At 42.1% G+C, this 17,447-nt stretch overlaps 1 protein-coding gene across 1 annotated transcript in view; it reads left to right on the forward strand.

Annotated features, from left to right (window-relative positions):
• LOC125250515 (telomerase protein component 1-like) overlaps positions 1–17,447 on the forward strand; it is a 47,641-nt gene that overhangs the window by 11,480 nt on the left and 18,714 nt on the right. The window contains 22 exon segments of the mRNA XM_048163148.1: positions 2,254–2,411; positions 2,489–2,598; positions 2,684–2,762; positions 4,446–4,638; positions 6,824–7,043; positions 7,155–7,307; positions 7,688–7,768; positions 7,870–7,987; positions 8,100–8,181; positions 9,625–9,649; positions 9,651–9,772; positions 9,948–10,086; positions 10,088–10,240; positions 12,162–12,283; positions 12,463–12,576; positions 12,661–12,778; positions 13,982–14,167; positions 14,292–14,476; positions 14,720–14,861; positions 15,450–15,629; positions 15,729–15,821; positions 17,102–17,234. Coding sequence (XP_048019105.1) covers positions 2,254–2,411; positions 2,489–2,598; positions 2,684–2,762; positions 4,446–4,638; positions 6,824–7,043; positions 7,155–7,307; positions 7,688–7,768; positions 7,870–7,987; positions 8,100–8,181; positions 9,625–9,649; positions 9,651–9,772; positions 9,948–10,086; positions 10,088–10,240; positions 12,162–12,283; positions 12,463–12,576; positions 12,661–12,778; positions 13,982–14,167; positions 14,292–14,476; positions 14,720–14,861; positions 15,450–15,629; positions 15,729–15,821; positions 17,102–17,234 — 2,906 coding nt within the window.

Genomic DNA, 17,447 nt, shown 5'->3' on the forward strand with positions numbered 1-17,447 from the left:
TCGAACTTCGGCCTCTAGGCCCGGCCAGTGAAACCGGTCGCGGAGACGCTGGATCGTGTTTTGGGCCCCCAGGTGGCCTGCCATCGGATGGGCATGGGCAATCTCGATCACTGCCTCCGTTTTGCTGTGCGGGACCACCAGCAGGGTTTTCTCCTCCCCCCTCCGCTGGGCGACACAGTAAAGCAGGCCATTGTCCACGATAAAATGTGGCGTTGGGTGGGGTGCTGGCTGAAGCTCCTTTCCTTCCGCAACCCTCACCTGCCCCCAACAGTGCTTAAGGCGATCGTCCTCGTGCTGCTCCTTGGAGAAACCCCCGGCTCCAGTCACCTGCTGGAACAAATCAAAATAGAGGTTATGAGGGGATGGGGTGACTCACCGCCTCTGGGGCTGTCGGAGGCCAGCAGCACGGGACGTCGTCGGGCTTTCCTGCCGGGCTTCCGGGTTGGGCGGTTCCCGGCAAGGCTGGCAGGCTGAGTGACGGCGGCGAGTAGGCGGTCGAACCCTGGCCAGTCTCTTCCGAGAAGGACCGGCACTGGTAGATCCCTGACGAGCCCGACGTCTACTGGCCAGGCACCGATTGACGCAGCGATGGTAACCCACCGCGCCGGCACTTCTCTGGTGTCGCCGTGCACACAGGTAATGGGGAGCTTAGTCTTGGCTTCGGCCCGCGGGGGTAGGGTCGATGTTTTGACCAGGCTGACCGCGCTGCCAGAGTCCAGAAGGGCGAGGAATGGGCGGCCGTTTACTTTCACCTCCGCCCGCGGCGCGTTCTCTGTGTGAACGGCGCAGCCTGCCAGCCAAGGTCGTCCTGGGGAGCGGGGTGCTTCTGTGGGCATGGGCTCATCCTGTGGGCCGGGAACCGCCGGCCTGCTCACCGGTCGCTGTGTGCCCTCCGGCGCGCCGCTCCTGGACCACCCTTCGGGGAAATGGCGGCGCTCTCTCCCCTACATCCCGGTGTTGGGTGGCCTCCGCCAGCTCTATGGCCTCGACCAGTTCATCCACGTTGGCTGGGTTCCGCATACCGGCTGCCTGCCGTAGCGGACGGGGAAGGGCACGCAGGAGGCGGTCGACCACAACGCGCTCCGCTACCTGGTGTACGGTGGGACCCCCGGCCAGCAACCAGTGTTGGGCCAGTCGGGAGAGGCTAGCGGCTTGAACCCGGGCCGGCTGCCGCGGGTCAAAGGTCCACTCGTTGAATAGCTGGGCAGCGCTGATCGGAGACAGCCCCATTCGGCCCAGGATCTCCTTCCGTAAGACCTCGTAGGAGGTACTTTGTTCCGGGGGAAGCGCGAAGTACGCACGCTGAGCCTCTCCCGTGAGCAGTGGGGCCACGATGCGTGCCCATTCCTCCTCGGGCCACGCCTCCCGCATGGCAACGGTCTCGAACATCTGGAGATACATCGTTACGTCATCATGTGCCGTCATCCTGGGTAATAGCTGTGTTGCCTGGACACGGGGGTCAGGTGGCGGAGTTCGCGGGGCTGTGGCGAGACGGAGCGCGGCCAGCTCACGGTCGGTTTCCCCCTGCCGGGAGGCCATGTGTTCCATAATTTGCTGCTGGCGGATGCTCACCTCGGTGAGGTGCTTCAACAGCTCTTCCATCGTTGGAGGAGGAGCGCCACCTGAGGAACCAGAGAAAATACGTGAGGCAAAGAGAGTGGAAAAAACAAAAAAAAAACAAAGCAAACGAGTTCAATAATAGAACGGTGTGTGAGGTGGGGTCGTCTATGTCCTCTTCACTGTAATGCCCGCATTCTCCACCAGTGTGACGGGGTGAAGTAGGACACGAGTCGAGGATGGAGGGTAAGTTCCCCGAAGGGTGGTTTTTATTCAGGTAAAGGGTGGTTTGGTGCTCGGTTCTCAGCTTCCTTGTTTTGGGTGCGCTGGTGCAGTGTGGGTCCGTGCTCTCCTGTGGGCGTTGGGGCTGGCGGTCACACGCTGCTCTCTGTAGGCACAATGAAAGAAAGGGTTAGCCGAGTCTTGCGGAGACATCTCTCACCTCTGTGTTTGCTTGCAGGGTTTAAATGAGCAGTGCTTGATGGGACGCAGGTATGGCCCCTCAGCCCGTGATGAGCAGGTGCAGGTGTGGCCGCTCAGCCCATGATGAGCAGGTGCAGGTGTGCCTGCTCAGTTTCCAGGGCGACGCTGATGAGAGCTCGGGACACGCGTCACAATATATTGTAGTCAAATCTTAATGTTGGTGAACTGATCGCTCAGTCCAGTCTAACTTTTTTAACCTGTTTTTGCACGCAGATACCCGAGCGATCTGAAGGGATTCTCTCGCAGTGGTCTCAGTGGGGTCTGGGATAGAGAGAGAGCTGGAAAACGGATGAAACTTAAGCAACCCGACACATGGGAGTGCAGACTGAGTCAGGAGGGAAACAAAGCTGCCACCTGGGAGAAACTCATCGGTGTGAATGAGGGTCCAATATGTACTTAATTCTTGAAGATCTACTCATACTTAAGTATATGTTTTTTGTGATTGCAGATAGGAAGTCTCTTCCGTTTATGGCAATGCTGAGGAACCTGAGGAACATGATTTCTGTGGGCATCAGTGAGAAACATCATTCTGTGATCCTCAACAGGCTGACCTCGAAGGTGAGCATTTCTTCATTCAGATTTTCTCTTACTGGAACGTGCATAAGATGATCAAGTCATTTACGGATTTGAGTTCATCTTACAGAACGCAGTAATCCAGAGCAGGCAGTTTCCCTTCCGTTTCCTGTCTGCTTATAAAGTCATTTTGGAGCTCGGTAAATTTGGTAAGTTTGTGTTTGGTGATCGTGTTCCTGATTTTCAAGTTATCAAGTTATTTCAAGTTGTCAAGTTATTTATTTTTATTATTATCAAGTTAGCTGATTTTAGAAGTTGTTAAATTTGTTTTAGGACTGTTTTTGTTTATTAGGAAGATACTGATCCAGAAAACATGTGCTGCTTGGCAAAATTGTTAAATTTATTACTTTTATTTTAACTAGGGTATATAAAATTCATCAAAGAGGACAGTACAGACAATTATAACATTACAAAACATTTCTATTTCAAATGGATGCTGTTCTTTTAATCTTTGTATTCATCAAAAAAATCCTGAAAAATGTATCACATTTTCTATAAAAATATTAAAGGTGCCCTAGAACTTTTTTTTAAAAGATGTAATATAAGTCTAAGGTGTCCCCTGAATGTGTCTGTGAAGTTTCAGCTCAAAATACCCCAAAGATTTTTTTAATTCATTTTTTTAACTGCCTATTTTGGGGCATAATTAGAAATGAGCCGATTCAGGGTGTGTGGCCCTTTAAATCTCGTGCTCCACGCCCCAAGAGCTCGCGCTTGCCTTAACATAAAAAAAAGTTCACACAGCTAATATAACCCTCAAAATGGATCTTTACAAAGTCTTCGTCATGCTGCATGTCTAATCGCGTAAGTACAGTGTTTATTTTGATGTTTACATTGATTCTGAATGAGTTTGAGGCTGTGTTCCGTGGCTAACGGCTAATGCTACACTGTTGGAGAGATTTATAAAGAATGAAGTTGTGTTTATGAATTATACAGACTGCAAGTGTTTAAAAATGAAAATAACGACGGCTCTTGTCTCCGTGAATACAGTAAGAAACGATGGTAACTTTAACCACATTTAACAGTACATTAGCAACATGCTAACGAAACATTTAGAAAGACAATTTACAAATATCATTAAAAATATGATGTTATCATGGATCATGTCAGTTATTATCGCTCCATCTGCCATTTTTCGCTATTGTCCTTGCTTGCTTACCTAGTCTGATGATTCAGCTGTGCACAGATCCAGACGTTAATACTGGCTGCCCTTGTGTAATGCCTTGAACATGGGCTGGCATATGCAAATATTGGGGGCGTACATATTAATGATCCCGACTGTTACGTAACAGTCGGTGTTATGTTGAGATTCGCCTGTTCTTCGGAGGTCTTTTAAACAAATGAGATTTATATAAGGAGGAGGAAACAATGGAGTTTGAGACTCACTATATGTCATTTCCATGTACTGAACTCTTGTTATTCAACTATGCCAAGATAAATTCAATTTTTAATTCTAGGGCACCTTTAAGCAGCACAACTGTTTTCAACATTCATAGGAAATGATTAATGGGCATGTTAGACTGATTTCTGAAGGATGAGAAATCATTTATTAAAGGAATAAATTACATTTATTTAGAAAACAGTATTTTTTTTTATCAAATAAATGCAGTTCTTTTCTTTCAAAAACCTTAAAATCTTACCAACCCCACACTTTTGAACAGTAGTGTACTGTACACTTAATTAAAATTTATTATTGGTGTTTGTTTTGTTTTTTTAAGAGTGTTTAAATCTACAAAACCTTTAGTGTAATTGGTTTTCAAATACAATTTCATCAAGAATCACAGTCTAATAATGTGTTCTTGAGGAAGTTTGAGTGACATGTTCTGCCCTTTCAGCTGGTGGGCCTGCGGTCGAGGTGCCGAGCTCCAAGGAGATCCTGCGAGACATTGTGAAGAAATTCCCAAAGAGCAAACGATTCAAACATCACAATTGGGACACAACAGTACGCAAGAGAGTGAGAATTACAATGCGAGTGCCCTTCATATACCGCGTATTCAACGCCAAACGCAATCTCCTGAGAAAAGCAAAGTGTGTATTTATTATTAAAGAAAACCATTACATGCTACACTGACTGGCCAAAAAAAGTTTGGATTTAAATAGGCAAATGCTTAAGAGTCTATAATTGGATCATTACTGCAGTGATTATTATGTTTCTAGTCAAGTCAAGTCAAGTCACCTTTATTTATATAGCGCTTTTACAATGCAGATTGTGTCAAAGCAGCTTTACAGTGATAACTGGTACATAATTTTTGCTGCACAGCAGCTCTTCAAGAATAGTGTCAATGCAGGCAGATCAGAAGCACTGTTGAATAAATGTCAGGAATACTGCTGAATATCGAATGTCAAGTCAAATGTCAAGTGTCCCCAACTAAGCAAGCCAAAGGCAACAGCGGCAAGGAACCCAAACTCCATCAGGTGACATCAGGTGGCAAACAGGTGTTAAAATGGAGAGAAAAGTCAGGGGGCCAGTTCTCCTCTGGCGAACAGTGCTTTGTTACGAATCAGGTTGTTATCATAAGTCTGATAGGATCGCAACATTCAAAGTATTTATTCCAGTTCCATCCTGTTGAGGATTGTATTCATCATGCCGGTATGGACGGTTTGTTGAGGAACTGTGGCTACTGGCTGTCGTGTCCGATGAGGCCTTCACAATGGATGATCTAGCTGACTCGATCTCTGCTGATACTTCAGGGCTGCGTTGTGGTCCAGTTGAGGATCGTATTCATCACGGTGGTTTGGACGGTCTGTTGAGGAACTGTGGCACTGGCTGTCTAGATCTTATATGTTTGGCAACAGTTCTTCTGTCCCTAATTGATGGAGTGTGTAGCTTTTCATGGCCATATTCTAGGATGACAAATGTTGTGATGCTATTTCAGTCAAGGGGTGTGTCAAGTTTTGGTCAAGATCTTGTATTGACAATGCAAGAGGTGAGCACTCTGTAAAGTCTCCTCCAGCACATCCCAAAGACTTTCAATGAATTTAAAGGGGACCTATAATGCCCCTTTCACAAGTCTTCTGATGTCCCCAGAATGTGTCTGTGAAGTTTCAGCTCAAAATACCCCACAGATCATTTATTATAGCTTGTCAAATTTGCCCCTATTTGGGTGTGAGCTAAAAACACACAGTTTTTTGTGTGTGTCCCTTTAAATGCAAATGAGCTACTGCTTTCCAGAAGAGGGCGGAGCTTTAACGGCTCGCGCTTCGGTTGCTCAACAACAACAAAGCTGGAGAATCTCACGCAGCCAAAATGAGGATTGTCAGTAACGGTGTTCAGCCTTACATTGTTCAAACCGGAGTCGAACACTGATGGAGAGACTCAGGAAGAAGTTACACCTTTTAGAATGAAACTGGACGTTTCTCAATGGTCAGTGGATAAATTTATGTAGTTGCCTGTCGGAGTTGATTCAACTCATCCACTAGCATGTGCCGTCATGTTCATCCTTTTGTGCAAATCCAGCGTTGAATTGACCCTCGTTTGTGAAGCAGTCCGGCGTAAAATGACGGCATGACAACAACACTCTACTACAACAACTCTTCCTCTTCTCTAAAGCAGCACCAACATGGACCCCGCCCCCTTTGTTGCACGTGTTCTCAGGGGTGGGGTTTATGTAAATTTTAGGGTTTGTGATGTCACTAACCCAGGAAGAAGCTTGTTGTAGTCCCTACCAGCTGTTTGTTGTAGTCCTTAAACAGAGAATTTCTGTTAAAAGAAAATATCTCTCTTTGCATTGATCTTTGAGCATTGTAACTTTGCAGATGTTGTTTATGCTCAAACAGCAACATTACACACTAACTGAAAGTTAAAAAAGTGAAATCATAATCAATCCACCCCTTTAAGGTCTGGACTTTAGAGATGCCAATTCAATGTGTGAAAATGATTCTTCATGCTCCTCCCAACCGTTCTTTCACATTTTGAGCCTGATGAATCTTGACATTGTCATCCTGGAATACGATGATGTGTCTTCCTATATGGTTGTTTAAGAAATGAAAAAATACACACTCCATTCAATTTAAGGTTAAAAGAACTGTTAGAACATGCTAGAAACATAATAATCACTGCAATAATGATCCATTCATAGACTATTTAAATCCAAACAGTACCTTTTTTTTTGGCCGGGCAGTGTATAAGTGGCATAATATAATACATTATTTTAGTTTGTTTTACCCCTGAACTGACGTTGTTGTTGTTTTTTGTTGTAATGTAATTTGTTAGTCAGAGACTGTACACTCAGGAGCTTCTGAAGAAGTACTGCAGTTCTTTGGAGAAAGCTGTGCAGATCTCCTGCAAGTACAACATCCCTCCTCTCCCTGGACGCACTCTGGTGATCTGTAGTACCGGTTTTTCAGAGGATCGCGACTGGAGTGGCGCTGAGGACGTCTGCTTGCCCCCTGAAAGCACCGATAACATTGACAACGATAAACTCTCAGCATCGGTCAGATATGAACATCTGTGACTGTGGATTTATATTTTTCTGTTACATATTGTATAAATGATCTAGTCAAAATGAAACGTATCGTGAAGTACTTTTCTTTTGCTTCTGTAGATGCAGGAAGCTGCGCTGCTTTTATGCATGATGATTAACTACTGCAGCGAAGACTCCCAAGTCATGCTGCATAGACACGTAGACTTCCAGGAGTTCAAGTTCAAGTCTGACGTCCTTCTGGATAATGTGAGACAAGCAATGAAGCAAGTGAATGTAAGAATTTCACTTTCATTGTGTATATACCTTTAGAATCAAACAGGCTTCTGCTATAAATAAAATACAAATAAAACAATTAAAAAAAGCATGCATTTTATTTATAAAAATAAAACACTTAAAAATAAAATCAAATATTCTAAATCCTACTAGTGAAGTTAGGCATCACAACATTATAATGTACATTGTGAATAATGGATATTCAGTTTGAGATTTGCTAAAGATTACTTACTGTTATTAAATTGTTAGTGTTTTATTTTTAATGTATAAAAGCATGCACAATTAAATATCCGATATTGTGTAATAACATTAACATATAAGGACATTTTTGGTTGGTGTCACACCTTTTTGTCAATCCTTTCTGTCCCTCTCTCTCTTAGGATATAAATGACGGCAAAACAGAATCTGAATTCAAAACGTTCTCTACATTGTTTACTAGGATGACCGAAGAGAAGATGAAGGTGTGAGCCCTTTGAGTTTATGGTTATACCAGGGCACATTAAAAAAATTTCCACATTGGTTAAAATAAATGGCCTGTCTGTTAAAACCTCTCTCCCCACAGCTGGATCGTATAGTTGTGCTTGAAAATGGCTACACCAACGGTGCTTTGATGACGATTATCAATAACTATCGGCAAGATACCAACCCTGATGCTGTTGTGATAGAGGTGCTGCTCAGGAAACAAGGTACGTTTTGTGAAACTTATTCTAAATTGAACTCATCTGCTGTTTGCAACAAAAATGTCGCAAAATTTGTCATAGTTGCAAATAAATCGTATGTTGTTTGTTTTTCACAGGCTTTCAGGAGATGATGTGAAATACGAACTGGAATCCAACACTGTAAAACTCTGTGGGTTCAGCGAGCAGATCCTGAAGTGAGATCTTTAGCTGATTCCTGTGTTGTACTTAATGTATATTCTCTCTTGTGAAAAGATTAAGAAGATTTTCTTTTAAAAGAAACAAAAACATGTAATTGTCGGTAAGAGCTAGTGTAGGATCTACCAAATTTTCACAATATACACTACTGTTCAAAAGTTTGGGTTGGTAAGTCTTTATGTTCATCAAGGCTGCATTTTTAAATAAAATACAAAATAGTCAAAACAATTTAAAATAACTTTTAATGGCACTTTTTTGTCTTCTTCTTCGTTTTCTCTTCTACTACTTTGTCTTTTTTGTCTTCATGTTAAAAACAACTGTGCTGCTTAATTTTATGTGGATACATTTTTTCAGAATTCTTTGATGAATAGAAAGTTGAAAAGAACAGCATTTCTTTGAAATAGAAATCATTTGTAACATTAGAAATGACTTTACTATCACTTTTGATCAGTTTAATGCATCCTTGCTGAATAATTGTTCGAATAATTGTTTGAACTTTTAAATATTTCAATGATATTAATATGCTTTTTGTTTGTTTCCTGAAAAATGTGTATAATTATTTTAAAACTGATTAGAGTTGGTAAGTTCAGTTAAAATCGCTGTTTCCATTTCAGTGAATCATTTAAAATCCCCCTATAGTCAATAATTTTATCCCTTAAAACTCATCTTTGATCACCAAAATTATATTTAAATGTTTTTTTCCAGTGGAATTTTTTTTCCTCATGCCTTAAAATAGTTTGAATGTAACTCTACACCATTGCTTCATGTAGTATACGCAGATAGATGAATATGCAAATTAGCCCCACCTCCACTCGCTCGCACGAGCTCAGAGATCCACTCGGTCAACTTTACTGTAGTAAACGCTGCACAGTGTCAAGTGGAAATACTGGTTTAATTCAGCCATATATGTTTGAACCAAAAACTGATTCAGAAGAAGTGTAAGACTGAATTATACAGACTCGTCTGCAAGTTTATGTATCAGAATTGTAATGCATTTTATGCATCGCTCTCTACACAGTTAATGATATGCTAAAACCTGTCCGCATGTTGATGGAATTGGTTACAAATTTCAAACTGCGATTTATTTGGTTCACTGCAGTTTTAAGGAGAAAATACTCTGCAATGGTGTTAACATGAATTTGCATATGGTTTGTCTAAAAGCATATTAAAAAGACCACGTAGACATATAAACAACATTAAAAACACAGGGAGTCTTTAAAACTATCATGTTTGTTCACAAAAATGTTTATAGAAGCCCCCATCTGAGATTTTAGCTGTTTGTATGTAAATAGAAGTTATAAACATTATTCCTTGTGTTTGTTTTGTAAACAACAATGTATTTTACTTTTTGCATTAAACATTCTACAACTCTTAAATCTATTATGATATCTAATGTCTAGAGTTGTTTCAGATGTTCATTCAGATCTGTTCTTTGATCGTAGGTTTGTCTCCGAGAGAGGCTCCTCGAAGGATGCTGCAGCACGTGGAGCACATGGACAGACTCTATAACATCCCTCCACCACAGGGGCGCAAAACTGAACCTGAGAGACCTACTGATGTCATCCCACTGCCAGCAACACCAAAGTTAAGGTATGACCATAATATGCATAAATTACTTGTATTAAACAAAATGTATGTCAGTCACTTTAAGTCTAAGTTGAGTGGTTGTGGTCCAGAATGTATTCCAATGTAGAACAGACTAGATATAAGTACATTGAAAATGAAACGCTAAACAAAATTTGTCAATTATCTTCTCTCTTCATAGATGGAAAGGTGTGCGAGTGTTCATCTCTTCTACGTTCAGGGACATGCATGCGGAGAGGGATGTTCTTGTGCGGAGTGTGTTTCCAGAGCTCAGAAGGCGGGCAGCGGCGCACTATCTCTACCTGCAGGAAGTGGAGCTGCCGCTGGGGCGTGACGGAGGAGGAGTCTAACCGTGCTGTGGAGCTCTGTCTATCGGAGGTCTGCCGCAGCCAGCTGTTGCTGGGAATTCTGGGGGAGAGATATGGCTTGGTGCCGCCCCGCCCCACCCTACCTGAACTTCCTCAATACAGCTGGGTAATAATTTAATTTGTTTATCTGATAGATCTTTTTATCAAAAGTGTGATTCAGGTGGTTAGTCACGTAAACTCTTGCAGCACAACTTCAAGTGTAAAGGTGCAGTAAGTGATCTCTGAGAAACGCTGTTGAAAGTTGAGCAGCACATCACACATGTAGCCAATCAGCAGTAGGGGGCGTGTCCACTCGTGATGGGGAGGAGAGAGAGTGAGACATTTAGCAGTAGGGGGCGTGTCCACTCATTCAGCAGTAGGGGGCGTGTCCACTCGTGATGGGGAGGAGAGAGAGTGAGACATTCAGCAGTAGAGGGCGTGTCCACTCGTGATGATGGGGGAGGAGAGAGAGTGAGACATTTAGCAGTAGGGGGCGTGTCCACTCGTGATGGGGAGGAGAGAGAGTGAGACATTCAGCAGTAGCAGTAGGGGGCGTGTCCACTCGTGATGGGGAGGAGAGAGAGTGAGACATTTAGCAGTAGGGGGCGTGTCCACTCGTGATGGGGGAGGAGAGAGAGTGAGACATTTAGCAGTAGGGGGCGTGTCCACTCGTGATGGGGAGGAGAGAGAGTGAGCCAATCAGCAGTAGGGGGCGTGTCCACTCGTGATGGGGAGGAGAGAGAGTGAGACATTCAGCAGTAGAGGGCGTGTCCACTCATGATGGGGGAGGAGAGAGAGTGAGACATTTAGCAGTAGGGGGTGTGTCCACTCATGATGGGGAGGAGAGAGAGTGAGACATTTAGCAGTAGGGGGCGTGTCCACTCGTGATGGGGAGGAGAGAGAGTGAGACATTCAGCAGTAGAGGGCGTGTCCACTCATGATGGGGGAGGAGAGTGAGTGAGACATTCAGCAGTAGGGAGGCGTGTCCACTCATGATGGGAGAGGAGAGTGAGCCAATCAGCAGTAGGGGGCGTGTCCACTCATGACGGGGGAGGAGAGAGAGTGAGACATTCAGCAGTAGGGGGCGTGTCCACTCATGATGGGGGAGGAGAGTGAGACATTCAGCAGTAGGGAGGCGTGTCCACTCATGATGGGAGAGGAGAGTGAGCCAATCAGCAGTAGGGGGTGTGTCCACTCATGATGGGGAGGAGAGAGAGTGAGACATTCAGCAGTAGGGGGCGTGTCCACTCATAATGGGGGAGGAGAGAGAGTGAGACATTCGGCAGTAGGGGGCATGTCCACTCATGATGGGAGAGGAGAGTGAGCCAATCAGCAGTAGGGGGCGTGTCCACTCATGATGGGGGAGAGAGAGAGGAGATATGAAGAAACACTGTAGAAAGAGAGATGGCTGAGAGACATTACAAAAGAGAAAAGCTCAGAGGAATATCACTGGAAAAAGAAGGGTTATGTTCAGGCAAGGGCTTTCAGAGGTTTATAGCATTATAAATTGTTTATTGGCTGATATTTCTTATTAAATGATCAGTATTGATTGATATTGGATGTTTAATTATAGTCAATTCACCTATTTTTACATTTAGACTACCTTTGCCATCTTCTAATGCGCACTCAAAGTAAATCTTTAAAAACAAAATAATTTACTAACACCTCTATTAAGTGTAATGTTTAGCAAATCTCAAAATGAATATACATTTTTTATTGTACATTATAATGCTGTGATGCCTACATTCACTTGTAGCTTTAAAAATGCTTTAAGTTTTTAGTTTAACTTTAATGTTAAATTTATTTTGACAAAATGGGAATAGAATTTAATTTATTTAGACAAAGCATAGAATTTTAATATTGCCATTTATCGGTTATCAGCCATAACATGATTACCTTTAACAGTATTGGTATCAGCCAGAATTTTAATATCGGTTAATCTCTAAATTAATAATATGTCGCCAAAGCAATATAACACAGCATTATATACAGGCTTGGGCTTCTTGTCTTGAAGTTTTATGAATTGCTTTCTTGCTTCACTCTGCCAGCTGAACTCTGCGCCTGATAGGTTATCCATCACTGAAATGGAGATTCGACAATTTCAAGCGCTGTATCCAGACTCTTCCCAAAGTCGCATGTTCTTCTACTTCAGATCGCCTCATCTCACCAGGTATGCATTCATTGATCATTTGTCAGCTGATCAAATTGTGTAGTTGGCAGACTGTTCTCAGTCAGTTTTGATGTAGACACTAATGAAATTAAATAGTGAACAACACAAGCTGATGGTTCCGAGGCTCTGTGTTTTACAGTATGTCACATCATCTACATTTTGTGTGTTTGTATGTGTAGTTCAGTGCCAGTGGCATGGAGGACAGACTTTGTGGCAGAATCCAAAGAAGCTGAAGCTAAAATGAACAGCCTGAAAACATGGATCCAGAACAACGAGTTTAAAGTGACAGAAAAGTGAGTTCTGTTCACTTGTTTTGCCATGCATTGTGAGGAATGGCACTGTATTTATTCTTTATGCTCTGCTTCATATTCTCTTAGTTATCCCTGTGAATGGGGTGGGGTGGTGGATGGAAAGCCCTACGTGAAAGGGCTGGAGGACTTCGGGAGGGCAGCGCTGGAGGATATCTGGGAAGCCGTACAGCAGCTCTTTGTGGAGGTCAGAGTCTGATTAAAACAACTGTTATTAAAATGTTTTCATAATGTTCCACTTAATGGGGGGCACTCACAGTAATCGTTTGAAACATCAATACTTCAATTGATAGATAGATAAATCAATTAATCAATGAATAAGGATGATGTGGATAAATAGATATGAGTCTGCAATTTGATCATTAAAAAAAATGTAATCTTAAATTGAAAATCATTTTAATTCAGTACTCACCTATATTTAATATATTATACTTGTAAATATTATATAAATATTGAGATTGGGGTATTCTGCAATCTACGTATTGGGATTATCTACATTATTTGCTAATAAATAGAATTGCCTAAAATTCGTTAGCCATTAGGTCCCACTTTCTTTTATTATAGTAGATAATCGAAAATGCAAATATGCAATTACCAATCACATTGGCTCATTATTTCTATAATATCAATTTGGTAAATTATATTTTCTGTTTGATTATTTGTCACTGTTTTATCAGATTATTTTTGGGATTATCAAATTGTTCATTCTATTCATATCTCTATATTTTAACCTCATGTTTACACATTTCATAATTTATTTGATTAATTTTTTTCTTGACATATGGGCAGTGCCGGTCCTAGACTTCTGGGGGCCCTAAGCAAAACTTTGTGACAGGACCCCTGTCAGTCATAAAAACCCCAAAATGATCCCCAACCCCTTTCAATGCTGTTTCGCTGTCAACAAACAACAGTGAGTTGAAACAGTCAGTTATACCATAAAAATTAAAAGCAGCAGGTTTATTAGGCTGCTGTCACTTTAAGACCTAATGCACAGATCTAATATACTGACAAGCATTCGATTACCTCCCCAACTGTTCACTTAAGACATAACTGACTGCATTTAAGTGAAAACTCATAAATACAGGCATTTTGACATATTTTTGTGTGTATTTGTCCATTTAAGCACACACCGAAACCCAAAGTAGCCTGTACTTGTCCATGTTTTGCTCCATCTCGGATTGCGAGCACAGAAAGACACCTGGGATACAGTGTCTCTTTCGCAGCTCAATATGCTTTTACTTTTTTTTTTTTTTCCCCCCTTGTGCACTTTGCGTATAGGGAGGACTGGCACTGCACATGGGCCCCCATACATCCCAGTGCTTTTTTTTTTTACATTTATTAATTAGTGAAGTGATTTTCAGGAATTTTTTCCTCTCCTTTTTTGTTGTAGGAGTCAGATGAAGATTTGACCTCAGAGATTAAAGAACAGGAAGTCCATCAGGATTCACAACAGCGGCAGTTTCACGGCAGGGCGAAGCTTATTTCTATGGCAACAGAAAAAGTTCAAGAATGTCAGCAAAAAGGAGGAATTCTGATGGTTGAGGGAAAGCCTGGAGATGGCAAAACTGTGTTCATGGTAACTGTACATTTGTACAAATAGCCATCTGTATCTTCATGCATTAATGCCCAATGTATGATGAATTACTAGGAGAACACTGAAGTTCATCTGAATATCTCTCTGTATCTTCTGTTTTATTAAGGCTGCCCTGGCCCAGGCACTCAAAACCTCTGTCAAAAACAAGAAAGCCCCTCTTTGTGATGTCATATCCTACTCCACAGACGCTAGCCAGTCAGCTTGCAGCGTTGAGCAGCTTCTTCGCTGTCTTGTTCAGTGGCTGAGGAAAATAAAAGAGGACGTGGAGTTGCCTCCAAACACATCTTACAAGTAAGGAAGGATTTGATGTAACGTGTTGTCATATGCAGAGTTGTCACCCGCCCAATTGCTGCTCAAAACTAGCCCAATCGCATTTCAGGGGGATCCCCTGTTAAAATTCCCATTTCAGAGGCTAAATATCATGTTATTTTGGATCGCTCCCACCTGAGGACATGAAAAAACAACCCTCGGCAACAGTGTTAAAGTAGCCCGACTTGTTATTCCAAGCCCAATTATTCTCTTGTTGCATTACAGAGACTTGTTGTCTGAGTTCCACTTGAACTTGAAGGACCTGAACAAAGAGAAGCCACTGGCCTTGTTTGTCGATGGGGCGGACCGTATCCATGACGGTCGAGGTCAAAGGGTGTCAGAATGGATACCGCAGCACATCCCTAAGGTGTGAGAGAGAAACATGCATGCACACTTAAAGGAGTAGTTGACCCAAAAATGTCGTTCCAAACCTGTAAGACTTTCGTTCATCTTCAGAACACAAGTGAAGATATTTCCGTCCCTCCACTGAAAGTCCATTCACTTTAAAACATTCATAAAGAGATCATTAAAGAAATTTATATGAATCGAGCAGTTCCAAGTCTTCAAAAGATTGCTTTATGTGATACACATATTTAATTTAGGCTTTTATTGACATAAACATTGATCATTGAACGCACATAGAGCACTCAAATATGGTAAACCGAAGCTCGAGCATGCTTTCTTGATGTGTAGTCAGTGTTTATATGTGAATAAACTTTCAAATGGACTGAATAGAATTTGAGTGGAGGGACAGAAAGCTCTCAGATTTCATCAAAAATATCTTAATTTGTGTTCTGAAGATGTGTACGGAAGACTTATGGGTTTGGAACAACATGAGGGGTGAGTAAATAATGACAGAATTTTCATTTTTGGGGGAACTAACCCTTTAAATAAGTGTAGTTAAATGTCATGTAGCCTTCTCATTAACTAGTTACTGTGTTCACTGTTCTCTCAGGGTGTCTGTTTGGTCCTGAGTGTTACTTCAGAATCATCCCTACAAAACACTATCTGCAAAAGGAAAGGTGCCGTGTCATTTCCACTGGGGCAGTTATCTTTACCTGACAAGAAGGAGATTGTGCAGAAGCAGCTTGTTGAGTTTGGAAAGAAACTGAGTGATTCTGCTTTCAATAACCAGGTGAACTTCCCTTTCACTTTCTTGCTGTTGGAGTACTATAAGGGAAACTGTGACCTGTTTTTGCATAGCTACTGAATTTATTGTTGTGTTCCCCTGTAGCTTCAGACGCTGCTGATGAAGAAAGGCTCAGTGAGTCCACTCTACCTCCATTTGGCCTGTGAGGAGCTCAAGAGTTATGCCTCCTTTGAGAAGGTAAATAATTGTTAAATCATTTCTTTTATAGTGATCCACATATAAAATTTTGCTTAAAGGGTTAGTTCACCCAAAAATGAAAATTATCCCAGGATTTAAGCCATCCTAGGTGTATATGACTTTCTTCTTTCAGTCAAACACAATCGGAGTTATATTTTAAAGGTCCCGTTTTTCGTGGTTTTTTGAAGCTTTGATTGTGTTTATAGTGTGCAATATAACATGTGTTCATGTTTCGCGTGTAAAAAAACACAGTATTTTTCACATAATTTACTTATCTGTATACCGCTGTTTCCACTGTCATAAAAACGGGCTGATGACTTCCTTGTTCTATGAAGTCCCTCCTTCAGAAATACGTAACGAGTTCTGATTGTGCCAGCGGTTCCTGTGTTGTGATTCGACAGCAGCTTAGCGAACCTTGCCCGGAAAGGTCACGCCTCTTACCATAACGTGGAGATGCACGCGCTCAGTGTTATTGTAAACATGTCTTTGATTTTACCCTATCAATTTGAGCCGGAATCAGACCCGGTGATTGGACTGCGGGATGAAAATAACAGCGTTTCGACGACATGGCGACAAACACACTCTACAAACGCAACTCTTGTGTATTCCTGTGGGCGGAGGTTAGTCAAAAAACTGTTTTAGTGACGTCATTAAAGAAGGAAGTAGAGGGATGTAGTCCAAACTGGCCGTTCGATGTAGGCGACTTCTGTTAAATAAAATATCTCGCTTGGCATTGAACTTTGAGCTTTAAAATTTTACAGATTTTATTTATACTCTAACAACAACATTACACACTAACTAAAGTTTGAAACATGGGATCACGAAGAACGGGACCTTTAAAATATCCTGCCTCTTCCAAGATTTATAATGGGAGTGAATGGTTCTCGAGATTTTGAATCCCCCCAAAAAAGTCATCATCGTCGGGTCAGAAGTCACTCTTCCGCCGGAACTAGACTCACGTTTTAAATATGGATATTTTTCTTACAAAAACCAGTGGCTTCTCTTCATAAGGCCTTTATTAACCCCTTGAGCCATATGGATTACCTTTATGATGGATGGATGCACTTTTTTGGGCTTCAAAATCACGCCCCCCATTCACTACCATTAAAATATTTTTTTAATATAACTCTGATTGTGTTCGTCTGAAAGAAGAAAGTCATATACACCTAGGATGGCTTGAGGGTGAGTAAATCATGGGATAATTTTCAGTTTTGGGTGAACTATCCCTTTAAGAAACATAAAGCTGAACATGATGCTGATGATGAAATTTGTCATTTTAGATGAAGGACAGCCTCCAGTCTCTTCCTCAGTCCCTTGGTGAGCTGGTGCAGCACAGTCTGCTGAGGCTGGAGACTGAATATTGCAGAGCAGGACTGGGATGGGCATTAGCTACTCTTGCTGTCAGCTCAACCGGTACAAGACATTGTATTTATTCCTGACCTTGTGCGGTTCACTTCTGCAGGAACTGTTTTAAAGGATTAGTTCACTTCAGAATTCAAATTTCCTGATAATTTACTCAGTCCATGTCATCCAAGATGTTAATGTCTTTCTTCAGTCAAAAAGAAATGAAGGTTTTTGAGGAAAATATTCCAGGATTTTTCTCCTTATAGTGGACTTCAATAGTTT

This window comes from Megalobrama amblycephala, linkage group LG17 (assembly GCF_018812025.1).
Source record: "Megalobrama amblycephala isolate DHTTF-2021 linkage group LG17, ASM1881202v1, whole genome shotgun sequence".
In the NCBI taxonomy this organism is placed as follows: domain Eukaryota; kingdom Metazoa; phylum Chordata; class Actinopteri; order Cypriniformes; family Xenocyprididae; genus Megalobrama; species Megalobrama amblycephala.